The sequence below is a fragment of the Stegodyphus dumicola genome, chromosome 3 (genome assembly GCF_044657685.1).
Source record: "Stegodyphus dumicola isolate Sdum_Otavi_A_Nest chromosome 3, ASM4465768v1".
NCBI classification, from domain to species: domain Eukaryota; kingdom Metazoa; phylum Arthropoda; class Arachnida; order Araneae; family Eresidae; genus Stegodyphus; species Stegodyphus dumicola.
This window is the reverse complement of record NC_140770.1, coordinates 203,813,401-203,826,893: the sequence shown is the minus strand read 5'-3', so window position 1 is coordinate 203,826,893 and position 13,493 is coordinate 203,813,401. Positions and strand designations below refer to the sequence as shown.

At 35.8% G+C, this 13,493-nt stretch overlaps 1 protein-coding gene across 1 annotated transcript in view; it reads right to left on the bottom strand.

Annotated features, from left to right (window-relative positions):
* LOC118201572 (deoxyribonuclease-1-like) overlaps positions 1 to 13,493 on the bottom strand; it is a 67,343-nt gene that overhangs the window by 19,766 nt on the left and 34,084 nt on the right. Inside the window, exons 4-6 of the mRNA XM_035373690.2 lie at positions 5,858 to 5,941; positions 4,003 to 4,103; positions 3,782 to 3,897 (exon numbers count right to left, since the gene is read on the bottom strand). Coding sequence (XP_035229581.1) covers positions 3,782 to 3,897; positions 4,003 to 4,103; positions 5,858 to 5,941 — 301 coding nt within the window. The remainder of the gene's footprint in view (positions 1 to 3,781; positions 3,898 to 4,002; positions 4,104 to 5,857; positions 5,942 to 13,493) is intronic.

The following is a 13,493-nucleotide window of genomic DNA, read 5'->3' as shown; positions in this document are numbered from 1 at the left end:
AAAGACACTGAACATCATATTTTTTTTTTCGGCACTGCAGCACTACTACCGCACAACAAACGAACACGTTTATCTTTAAAACTGACGAAACAATATGGTTTTTCTAAAATTATAGGTTCTTTATCTTTCACTTGAGTCACTTATTTTGGGAATAAAGTAAGGGAGTCACTTATTTTGGGAATAAAGTAACAATGTGTCTTCTACGTCTTTATATATATATATATATAAAGACGTAGAAGAGACCAACAATAAAATAGGAGGTATGTATACTAAAAATGTGAACATAACTAGCAATAAATATAACATGGCATTTTATAGAATATCCATTAAATTAAGATTTTCCTTTCAAACTTGGCACCCAGAACAAAACAAATATTTATGGTCCCCTCTACCAACAGTGCATTAAAACAGTAGAACAGGGAGGCACTAAAATATTTTTAATGCGTATATAATTGATATTTCATTTTATTTTTAACAAATTATCGCGGCAAAACGGCAAACTGGTCGGAACCATATTTTCAGACTGGTACAGTCTCGGCCAAACCGGGACTTTGGAAAGCCCATTTAAAATAGTAAGCATATAAACAAATACGCTTATAATTAAGACACAATAACACGCCGAATAAATACTAATTCAGAAGTCAAACAACAAAAATCAGCGTTATACCTACAAAATTTTCACAGGACTAGTTTCGATGGTTTTACCGAACCATCATCTTCAGCTGCAAAACCGCAAATGAATGAAAAACCGCATTCATTTGCGGTTTTGCAGCTGAAGATGATGGTTCGGTAAAACCATCGAAACTAGTCCTGTGAAAATTTTGTAGGTATAACGCTGATTTTTGTTGTTTGACTTCTGAATTAGTAAATACGCTTATATTTCTCGAATTAATTAATAACTAAAATCTTTTAATGTAACATGTTATTGAAAGCTTAAATAATTTTTTTTTTTTTTTTTTTAATTGTTGTCGTATAACAGAAAGCACACGTAAAACCGTCGGCGGGCATAAGGTTGGGGATCTTCTCTGCAAAGAAAGGCACAAAGTTTTTAGGAATCTCGACTATGTTGAAATCTGCAGAAAATCTGGTGTCACCTCGCAGCTATGCAGAAAATTTTCTTGTTGATGAGGGAGAGGACAGAGTATTATTTTTCGCGAAAACTAACGGATTGCAAGCTCTAGGAAAAAGTAAACTACTGATAAAACAGCGATGTATCCTTTTGTATATGCTCTTCTGCCTGACGAAGTAACTCATGAAAAAGTGTTTTTGGCTTTAAAGCGGAAAATATCTTCTTGGGAACCAGGAATCTGAGTTTAAAACTGATTTTGAAGTTACTGTAATAAAAGAAAATGGCTTTCCAAATACTCTAACAGAAGGCTGTAATTTCCATTTAATGAGTGCTTGTGGAGAGAGAAGTACAACTTATAAGTCTGACTACTCAGTACAGAGAAAACGAAAGTGTGAAAAGATTATGAAGTGCGTAGTGGTTCGTAATAGATTGAATGCACACAGGGCTGATGATAACTTGATAAAATTTAACCCCCCCAAAAAAATCACAGTTCGGGTTTCACAGTTTTCACTTTCCACAAAAATTTTTTTACCACCGTTCTCAGTATCACAGAGCACAATCAGTCGTTACGCTTCAAACTACTGAGAACATTAAACGCAAAGCAATGCAAAGAATGAAGCTAACATGGAGATTACTCCGAGCTCACGCTGAACTAAACAACTCTGAAACTGATGGTCTTATACATTCCCCCCCCCCCCCCCCGCCCACCGAAGAAAAATTTCTAGTACTTTCCGAAATTACTTTTGAATTAATTTCTCGAAATTACTGGAAGGTATATAAGGGCCGGATACGGTTGCAGTTACACATATAGATTAATTAATATAATTTATTCAATCGCAATACTAATTATAGTTGTATGCATGGACCGGACCATAATGTCACCATATGGTCACCAAATTTGGCGACTTTTCGCTGCAAAAATTAGTCGCCAAAACCGTTGCCACCTTGGCGATATCTTGTCAAATTAGCGAGATAGCCATTTAATCGATGGGAAATACTAGATTTCCTCTGTATTCTTACTTTTCCGGCAAAGCTTCGTCTCTTCATCTTTTGATGTTACATTGTAGAAAGTAAATGCAATAGTTTCACATGTAATTTCACTAAAATTATTTATTTGTGTATAGAATTCGTAACAATATGTTTGTTAAGCATAACCAAAAACAAAGAATATTTAATGCAACAAAAGTAATTAACCAAAGCATATGCCAAATATGATTCCCTTCTCACTTCTAAAAACATTCTTATTTTAACTACGAGTGATCGAACTGTAGCTATCCAAATATTAAATTTTCGAGATATCGAGGAAGAAAGAGAGAGTTTTGGAACCTCTAACAATTAAAGTAGGGATTTTTCTCCGTGATCCTAAATGTCATGGACTATATAATAATAATTTACCCTTTGTGAGGTTTTAATTTTTTGACCGCATTCTAAAATGATCATGCAACCCACCCGTTTGCTGTGATTCAAGTCCAGGTCAACTACTAGTCCTCAGTGTCTTTACTGCTCGGTCATCGTTGAGGCATCGAGCGAGAAGAAAAGAAAAGAAATTAACATAAGAGTGGCAGTGTAATTAGATGGTTTGAGAGAAAGAAGAAACAAGTATTAATAGCACTGCTATGGATTTAGATATGGACGAAATATTACGAGCTAGGAATAACCTGTTCTTTCTTCCGTAAAACTCGACCATTTCGAGAACTTAGCATCCTCTTAGTTCACCTTAGATTGAGTCCCTTACAAAGAGAATTTATTGCTGCTATTTCGACTTGGATGTTTAACCAGTTAACTGTGCCACCTCGTTTAAGAGTGCGCACCGTTCTGTGTCACCAGAATCGAGCTATGACGAGTATATTCATCAATCACAGAGTTAGTTGCGCTGGTAAGATATTGGCTGAAAAAGATGGGTTTATTTTATAAAATTGAAAATTTTATTACTAATATTTACTTATTTGGTTAACATAAGCATATATTACATACATATTAAACTAAAAACGCAATAAATTAAATTAAATATTATACATATAAAAGTAAGAATTTAAATTCCTGCTGTGGAGTGATATTCAGCGAAACAGGGTACTGTACACAATGGGACTTTGCAAATCGAACACCAGTAACGCGATTCCTTCTTGATCTTACGTTTGTAGTAATGCGAACAACTTCCCGTAGGATTTTTTTTTTTTTTTTTTTTTTTTTTTTTTTTTTTTTTATGTTCCGGGTATATAATCCGGAACATGATTCCCGCCTAATTGGCTTATATTAGGTCTAAATGGTCGAGTTTGTGTCGATTTATTTCTTTCAATTCGATACGTCGCAAAAGTGTCTTCAATAAATTTGAGTAAAAAGTTGATACGCGATAATGTTCCATTATTTTTTTTATATAACATGAATGCATTCAGACACGTAATGTATAAGAAATGGAGAAATATCTTTCTATAGTACGTTTCTTGCTGTGGAGTACGCTATGATAATTCCATCGCTCATATCCATTCCACCCATATTTTTTATTATAATCAATTACTAGTTCCGGTTTCTTTGTTATTATTATTTTTCTCTGTTTCTATTACGTTGTCATTATGTACAGTACTTACTAAATAAACCTCCCTCTTATCTTTCGATTTCATTATACGCACGACGAGTATACTCGTCAATACACAAAATCGTGTCGCCTTTCCATGACGAGTATAGTCGTTAATCACAGCTAACTGGTTAACTTACCTCGATAAAATACTTCTCTCTCACCCGGTCATATAAATCAGCAAGACCATTCAGTTCTTTAACTACTTGTGATGGTTTGGCGTGATGGCCAATTACACCGAACCGTTTCATGTCTCCTGAGAAGAAAAAAGGAAAGATTCTTTTAATGATGATATTTTAAAATGTGTAGGTGTTTGGTACAAGAAATTAAACAACAAGTTACAAGAAATGAAAAAACTCACTTAGTGTTGGTGAGTTAAATAATACAAAGAAAGGCTTGCGATAGAACTGCTCTGCCGGGTCAGTATAAGACTCCATTCTAGCAATCTGCAATTTATCCACTCTGAAAGCAAAACAAATACGTTCTATAAATAAAATTTATTACAGATTTACTCATTAAAAAAATTTACTTTTCTTGCATTTAATTGTATTGAATTTGTATTTCTTGAATTTATTAGCCCAAAGGGCGTTAGCCAAGAAGGGCTATTAATTTCGTCTTGGCATTTTGCGTTGATTCACTATAAACAGCGAATCACTTTTTAAATTGTTGCCACCAAATATTAGAGCCCTGTATTATATTTAAAGAAATTAAATAATGAGAAATCTGCATAAATGTATGTATGTTTCTCGCATTGTGATAAAACAACGGTACCTAGAACCATAGAATTTTGAATAACGTATACATTTCCACCCGTATATGGGCATATGGAAGCCCAAATTTGGAATTTTAAATTTGTTTTACTATCTATTTCATATTTTGTAAAACTTTAAAGAATTTTTGATTAACAAACTCAACGATTTCAAAGCGAGCAATGGCAACACTGTGCGGGGGAAAAAAAAAGTATTTTTATCTCTAGCGCGCGAGATTGTGTATCGGAAATTTTAAAGAGACGCTGTTTTTAAATATTTTATGATATTGCTGTTGAATTGAATTTTATGTGGTTTAAGTGCGAAGAACATGATATTTAATAAAAATATAAAAATCGGAAAGCTTTCAGGTTTTACATTACGCCCAAAGGGGCGTTTTTGTAACGTTTTGGGGGTTACCTTTATTAATTATATATCATGTTCTTCGCACTTAAACCATAAAATTCAGTTCAACAGTAATGTCACAAAATAATTTTAAAATTAGCATAACTTTAGAATTTCTGATACACAATCTCACGCGCTGGAGATATTCCCCCCCCCCTGCAGTGTTGACATTGCTCGCTTTGGATTTGTTGAGTTTGTTAATCAAAAATTTGATAAAATTTTATAAAATATGAAATAGATAATAAAACAAATTTAAAATTCCAAATTTGAGCTTCCAGGTGCCCATATTCGGGTGGAAACGTACGTTATTCAAAATTTGATGGCTCAGGGTACCGTTGTTTTGTCACAGTGCGAGAAACATATATACATTTATGCAGATTCTTCATTATTTAATTTCTTTAAATATAATACAGGGCTCTGATATTTGGTGGCAACAATTTGAAAAGTGAACCGACATTTATAATGAATCAACGCAAAATGCCAAAATGAAATTAATAGCACTTTTTCGCTGATGCCCTTTGGGGTAATAAAAGTAAGACATAAAACGTTTAAAAAATGCCCCTTTGAGAGTAAAATCTGAAAGCTTTCAGATTCTTTTTATTGATTTTTTTATTTATTCATTTTTGTGGAGCGCTAAATTTTTTAATTAATGGTAAATTCCGACAGGATTACAAGGCTCAAAACCGTTTCGAGACTAACACCTGTGACTTTACAAATAAGCATTTCGGGGTCTATTTCCCACCTGGCTTGCTCCGTAATCATTGCAACGCCAGGTGGGGCAGACGATTGAGTCTCTTAATTGCTTTTTTTGCCCTTCCTTTCCGTTTAGCGTGTTTCGCTTTTTGAAAGCACATGAAAGAAGGATGACATATCTCAAATGCGGAAGAAAAATAAGTGCTGTGCGATGATGACAACTTATGAAATGAAGGAGGGCAAAAATGCTTTGAACTGCCCATTTTAAAGTAGTAGACTACAATCGAATGTTTTAAACTGGCAGAATCCTAAAGAATTGTCTCAAAAGCTGTTATACATTTACATTTAGAATGTAGCAGCACGATATTTTACCTGTAAAAAAAGGCGCAATGTTCTTTAGTTTGAGGATGACTTTCACTCAATGTCATATTATAGACAGCTCCGGGTGGGCGAAACCTGTTTTAAAGGAAAGAAAATAATTAAAACAACAACAACAACAACAACAACAGCAAAAATATCTCATGAATTCAGTTCAGTATCTTAGGTAATTTTACAGAATCTGTTCAATATGACACTTTTGTTTATACAGATCGAGTCAATGCTGCCACTCCAATAATATACTGGATGACGTTAAGCATACGACCAATATTATGTTCCAAGCATGAGGATCCTTTCTTCCACCTGATTCAGAACAATGTTTTTGGAGCAAACTAAAATTTTAATGTGACTTTAGTGACTCCAAGTCTTGTCAGATCCGGGGTTCTTGTTGCTAAGCGCTCAATATTTTCGAGTGACCTATCCAATTACATCGAAGCAAGTAATTAATCTCTATAACTGTGTTACCAGAAATTTTTGAGCTAAAGTAGCAGAAGGAGAATTGAAATATATAGCTAAAAGTAACACGTGACTTTAGAGATAATGGAATTTTTAGTGACATCATATGTGCATGAGTCCCAGTCCCATAAACTCTGCCATCATCACATTCAGTTTTCATGTGTTCCTAAGTTACGGCCAGTTGGATTCTTAGCCCCTTTTATTTTTGTGCATTAGTTTTGATGAAAATATTAAAAAACTATGTTACTAGTTTTCGATTGTTTAACTATCTATTTCTTTCTTTTTTTTTTTTAAATTCTCAATTAATTTTAGGCCTTTTTTTTCAGTTAATTTTTGCATATCCATCGTTGAATGATTTTTTTTTACGTCTGGATTATTAACGCTCGTGTTAACAATATTTTTTAAGTTGGCTGTTTATTATTAAATTTTTAATTCACTATATCTTGCTTTACTTTTGTTAAAAGTTTTCGAGTTAATTTTCTGTAGTGATTGTTACTTCACTTCACCATAGATTCTGGTTATTAATAAACGCTGCTTTCTTCCACTTGTAGAGTTGCGCGCCTCCAACCTGCACGCAACAAAGTGGTGACTGCTGAAACTGGGAATTAGACAGAGTCTTGAGAAGGGTTTAAGTCCCTTTTTATTCAACTTTAGAAATTACAAATGCGTGCTCTTGACGCTCACAAACTACGCCGACACGGCGGTAAAATAAAAATAAGAAACTAAAAGAGATACTAACAAGTCACTAACTACGAGGCTCTCTAAACGTAACTAAACTCACCGCGTTTTACAATACCGCTGATACTTCAGCAAACTCTGAATATTACGTTGAAAGATTAACAATTTTCCTAGGCAAGCACACAGGCCGAAACGCGTGGTTCTTCAATTTCTGACTAACTACCTCCGCGCTCGTGAAGTAAGAAAAGCACACTTCGAACTCGTTTCCTTTCTATTTAACTCAGAATACTTCCGCTGATAATTTGAATCCTTGCGCGTTCTACTAAAAATTTACATACTCTGGCATTGGCAGTTCCAGGGGAAAGTAAGGCTTGACAAAAAAGATAGTTTAAACTTAAAATAAATGTTAGTTAAAATAAATATTAACCCTACATTTGCCGCTGCCAGAATTTGGAAAACTTGGAAGCAGGTCCTACAAACGACCTGTTGAAAGGTTTCTACAATTCTGAACTAACTTTTAAGAGCCTCGTTTACATAAAAAAAATCTTATGTCACAAAAGGTATACTAAATTTCTGTAGATACTTATTTAAATCTCTCTTCTTACAGCAACTTTTCCTGGACTTCAGCAATCAATCTTGTTCTTTTCCTTCCAGCATCTGGAAGGAATAAGTATCAGTATCTTTCTAAATACATTATAATTTACACTTTCTTGACACTGAATACATTTTTGTTTTTCAACGATTTATTTTCCTTAGTTACTGCTTACTTCACATTCATTCAAGTATTCAAACATTAATTTAACTTTACCCTGGCTCTCCACCATGTGTGGTGTCAAACGGGAATATTCGTGTTTTAGTATTACAACACTTCCCCTAACCACCATGATTTGTTAGAATTCAACGACCAAATAGACACACCTTACTCGACATTCTACAACTCGATGAGCTACTTTAACATTCTTAAAATTCAAGTGTAGGTGGAGAACCCTACAAAACACATTCATTCTAACTTCCCCCTCATTTATCTTTAGACATGCAGGCTTTCGCTCTAAAGCATGATTTTATCTACAGTTTAATAGTTAAATTTGAATTCATTGCTTTTGAGCATTTACTTTTAGCATCTGAAATTTTATGCTTCTAGACTAAATTCTACTTTTACATAACTTTCAAGTATTTACGTATATTTACAAAATTCTAATACATATGATTTTTACAATTTACCATAAAATGAATAAGAGAAAAATAAATTTTTACTTTACTCATTGTTCGCCAAGCTGGCGGCACTGAAACTAAAATTCTTATTAATACAAGAATACGAAGTTATTTTTATCTTCGGCCAAATTTTGGCTTTAACATAACAGAATTAGTCTTTCGACCAACAGAAACTGCTTGTTCTTAGATTTTATACTGAAAGAAAATAATACTTTTGCCTTAGCTAAATAAGTAAAACTAAACTAAGTCTCACCCGAGACACATTGACTTTCGTCAAAACATAGAACTTCGTATTTACGCATAACATTTTGGAACAAAAGAAAAAAAAATTATAGTAGATTTTAACTTATCTTTGAGTTTTCGATGATTGGAACTCCGTCATTCTTTTCTGGCAGAACTGTTCCCACGTTATAGGTTTCATGGACGTCAGTCTTCTCCTTACTATCCTCCGAGTGTCGTCCACGCTAATTTGTCTTTTTCGTCCTCTGCATGCTGGCCTCTTGGAGTAGTAGTCGTCGGGTTGCTGTCTTTTTCGTTTTTCCCTGGACGACTGGTCTTGGCGTCCTCCGGTCTGGAGTCATTCTTGAATTTCTTCTGTTGTTGCTGGTCTTTTCGTTCCTCCTGCTGTCTTTTTATTTTCCGGAACGGCGACCTTGTTTGCACCTGACTCTCTGGCCCTGGGAGCGTTCTCCTTGATGTATAATTAATTTCTACTGCGATACGTTGTAGGTGGTGTTTTCCTCTTTACCAAGGTTTCTTTACGCGGTAGCTTTGCGTTCTTGTTTTTCTTAAATGCTGGAGTCTGAAAGTTTTCGTTTTTTCTTTTCGGTACCGTCGCCTGGGTTGTAGAAGGGCTAGGTCTCTCTTCAGTTCTCTGCTTCTTGGGTGGTGGAACGGGTGACGTTATTTCTGGACCTTCTACTTCTTTTACGCTTGAGTCCTGCAAGAAACTTTTAAGGATTTCAAAATCATTTTGATTAAAGTATTTTTTCACCTCGTCGGGACTTGCTTTACAGATTTCCCCTCTCTCGTTCTTAAGGTACAATACGACTCCTTTGATTTCTTGAATTACATAGGGGCCTTCAAATTTTGGAGCTAACTTTGCAGTAAAATTGTCTGGGGCACTTGATAAAGAAAATTTCCGCTTCAATACTGTATCCCCAACTTTAAAATCTGCTTCACGGCGTTTTCTATCATAATGTACTTTTTGCTTATTTCTTGCCGTATCCGAGCTTTTAAGCGCCTGGTCAATAAGTTTTTGCACATCTTTCTGTTTAAATTCTTGCTCTCTTTGTTGCACAAAGAATAATTTATCTAAAGGTGTAATTCACTTTCGGCCTAAAAATAATTCTGCTGGGGTTTTTCCCGTAGTATCGTGATTTGCCGTTCTTAAAGCATAAGCTAACTCATTTATGTAGCTATCCCAGCGCTTGTGATGTGTGCTAACGTAACTGCGAATTATTTTTACAATGTTTTTATTAACTCTTTCTGCTATGTTTGCCTGTGGTCTATACGGAGCCATTTTGATATGGCGTATGCCAAGTCCAGTGCATATGTTTTCAAATATTTGACTAATGAATTGTTTACCGTTATCGCTAATGACTTTTATCGGTGCACCGTATTTTAAAATGTATCTGTGTAAGAATGCATCTGCGACTGTTTTGGCTGACGCGCGTTTAAGTGGAACAATTTCTGTCCATTTTGAAAAATGATCTACAATTACTAAAAGAAAACGATTTTTATTTAACTCGCTCTGGGGGAAAGGACCAAGAAGATCTATGCCTAAAATTTCATTCGGAAATGTAGCGCGAATGCTATTTTAAGTACCCGGCCGGGCTGTAATTAATATCATTTATTAACTGACATTGATTGCAGGACCTGACATACGCAGTTACTATTTTGTATAATTGCGGGAAATATACCGCCTCGCGTACCCTTTTTAAAGTGTTTCTGACCCCTAAATGACCCGCTGTTTTCGCGTCGTGTAATTCCTTCAAAATGCTTAATCGAAGCGAGGCTGGGATGACTGGTTTGTACTTGAGATTTTCGTTTGTTGTTTTTGTATAAAATAATAAATTATCTATTATTTCATAGTTTTCTGCTCTATTTCTTATCGCATCGATATCTGTATGTTCAAAGCTTTCGGGGTCTTTCAAATATGCATAGATACTTCCAAATTCAGGATCAGCTTTCAGTTCAGCGATAATTGTATCTCTAGAATCTAAAATTGTTGAAGTCAACACAGCACGTTTAAGTTCATTACCTTCATCGTCCAGTTTTATACAAGAAAGTGCGTCAGCTACATTGTTTTCCTTACCGGGTTTATATTTTATTATTAGATTATATTCTTGGAGTTTTAAAGCCCATCTTATTAACCTGGGCGTTAGGTTTTTCCCCGAGTAAAGTCTACCAACAGCCGCATGATCCGAAAAGACTGTTACTGGCGCTTTGCCGAAATAAACTCGAAATTTGTGTACAGCCATTAATACGGCTAATGTTTCTCTCTCTGTAGCTGTATAATTCCTTTGTGTGTGATTCAACGTTTTACTAAAAAATGCCAGAGGATGGCTATTTTGCATAAGAACCGCACCCACCGCATAGTCCGACGCATCTGCTGCAATTTCCAGGTTTTCGTCCCCCTCCGGGAATTTCAAAATAGGGGCATTGATGAGCGCTTCTTTTAATCTTTCAAATGCGGTATTTGCTTCCGCTGTCCACGTAAATTTACTTTTCTTTCTTTTAATTACTAACAGTGGTTCAACAATATTAGCGAAATGTTTTATGACCGATAGTAAGAACATAACGCAAGGAAAGAAGAAAGTTTCTTGGCGGTGTTGGGCGGTGGGAAATTCTTGATTGCTTTTATTTTTGAATCTTGCGTTTCTATACCCTTTTGCGAAATTTTATAACCCAGATATTTAAGTTCTTTAGTTGCGAACTTGCATTTTGAGGCGTTAATTGTAAGACCGGCATCTTTTAATAATTTAAACACTTCTTCTAGATCTTTAATATGTTGTTCCAACGTACTACTCGTTATAATTATATCATCTAGATAGATTAAAGTCGATTTTCCTAGGACAGGCTTTAGAACAATGTCCATAGCTCTCTAGAATGTTGATGGGGCCCCACACAACCCAAAGGGCATGCGTAAAAATGCATAAGTGCCCGATTTTGTTATAAACGCGGTTTTATGTATGTCTTCGGGTCTCATAGCTATTTGATAGTAGCCAGACGTTATGTCCAAAGTAGTCATGTATCTAGTAGATTTAATGTTTCTAATAATTTCCTCTATAACCGGCAAAGGGTAAACTGGGAATTTAGTAATACTATTCAGTTTTCTGTAATCGATAGCAAACCTCCAAGCCCTTTTATCCGAAAGAGGAAACTCGTTCTTTTCCTACATAGTACGACTGGACTCGCGTACTCACTATTTATGGGCGTTATTATTTTATTCTTTAACATTTCCTGAATATGTTCTTCGATGATTAGGTCTTTTTGTTTATCATAACGATACGGTTTAGTCCTACAAGGTTTTTCGGCAAATAACTGTATCTCATGCGTAACTATTTGACAGCTACCAGGCCTTTCTGAAAACAAGTTTGAAAAATTACTCACCACTTGCTGAATGGCTTGACTTTCATGGTCATTCAAATGGCTAAGGTCAACTTGCGGTTGTTCCACAGGTTCCACCACCCTCTGGTCCATCTCCAGCACAATAGAACTGTCCTGAAAATTCAATTTGGCCCTCGCGGCCCTTAAAAACTCCATTCCTAAAATAAGAGGATTTTGCAGATTCTTCACTACAAAAATTAATACTTTGAGGCTTTCTTCTTTTACCTCTATGTTTAATGATAATTTCCCGATGCAGTGACAGGTTTTTCCTTGCGCCGCTATAATTTTTGTGTTTTTGTTTTTAAATAATCGTAACCTATAAAAATTCTTTTTGAAAAATGTCTCACTCATAAAATTACCTTCTGCTCCTGTATCGATGAGGGCTTCTACTGGTACATCGCCAACCAGGACTTGTATGATTGGTAGATGTGAGTTCTTTACGATGACCGTATTTAAGTGTCTTTTTGAGGGTTTTTTAAACTTTCGGGGTCTGGACCCTCGCTTTCACAGGCCCCTCTACTCGTTTAAAGCTTTCCTTTCAACTTCTGCCTTCTGGGTACGCGGACGTTTGTTTTCGAATTTCCTTTTTGGGTCTTGACCTTCGAGGTTCGATGAGTTAGCTTGATAGCTCTTTTCCCCGTAAGAGCGGTTTGCATTTCTGGTCTGCTCATTTGAAGATTACCTTCGGGTACTTTGAGAATACGATGCCCCTCTAGCTTTTTCCGCTATTCTGCGATTTTGAAACTTCAGCGCCAATTCGAAGAGCTCCTGCAATGTGCTTGGGTTTCTAATTTCAAAGTAATCTTGAACAGCAGGTAAGAATCTTAGTAAGATTATTTCAATAATCTCCGCATCGGGTTTCTTCCCATACAGCATATCCGTCAGTTTAATTTTTCGCAGAATAAAGTCCGTTAACTCTTCTATATCCCGTTGATAGAAACTATATATTCGGTTTCTAGTCTTGCTCGATCTTTCACTATGGGGAAGGCCTTTAATAACGATTTTTTTAAATTTTCAAATGTATATGTCTGGCCTCCAAATTCCCCTAATAAAAATTTGCCTATATTCTTCCACCATAGCGCGGCCTGTCCTCTTAGTGCAGATGTGGCGATGGCAACTTTTTATTTTTCAGCACAGGGTAGAGCTGAAAGTGATTGTCGAGGTTTTCTAGAAATATCGCCACCGATTTTTTTCCGTCGAAATTGACGTTTGGCTTGATTGACGCTCTCATCGTCTGGACCAGGTATCCAAATCCTTCCAATTGGCTTGCCATTTCTTGTTGTTGTCCCGCGGCTTCCATCCGATTTTCGGCCATTTCAGTTCGACAAGTGTTCGGGCGCCAATGTAGAGTTGCGCGCCTCCAACCTGCACGCAACAAAGTGGTGACTGCTGAAACTGGGAATTAGACAGAGTCTTGAGAAGGGTTTAAGTCCTTTTTTATTCAACTTTAGAAATTACAAATGCGTGCTCTTGACGCTCACAAACTACGCCGACACGGCGGTAAAATAAAAATAAGAAACTAAAAGAGATACTAACAAGTCACTAACTACGAGGCTCTATAAACGTAACTAACCTCACCGCGTTTTACAATACCGCTGATACTTCAGCAAACTCTGAATATTACGTTGAAAGATTAACAATTTGCCTAGGCAAGCACACAGGCCGAAACGCG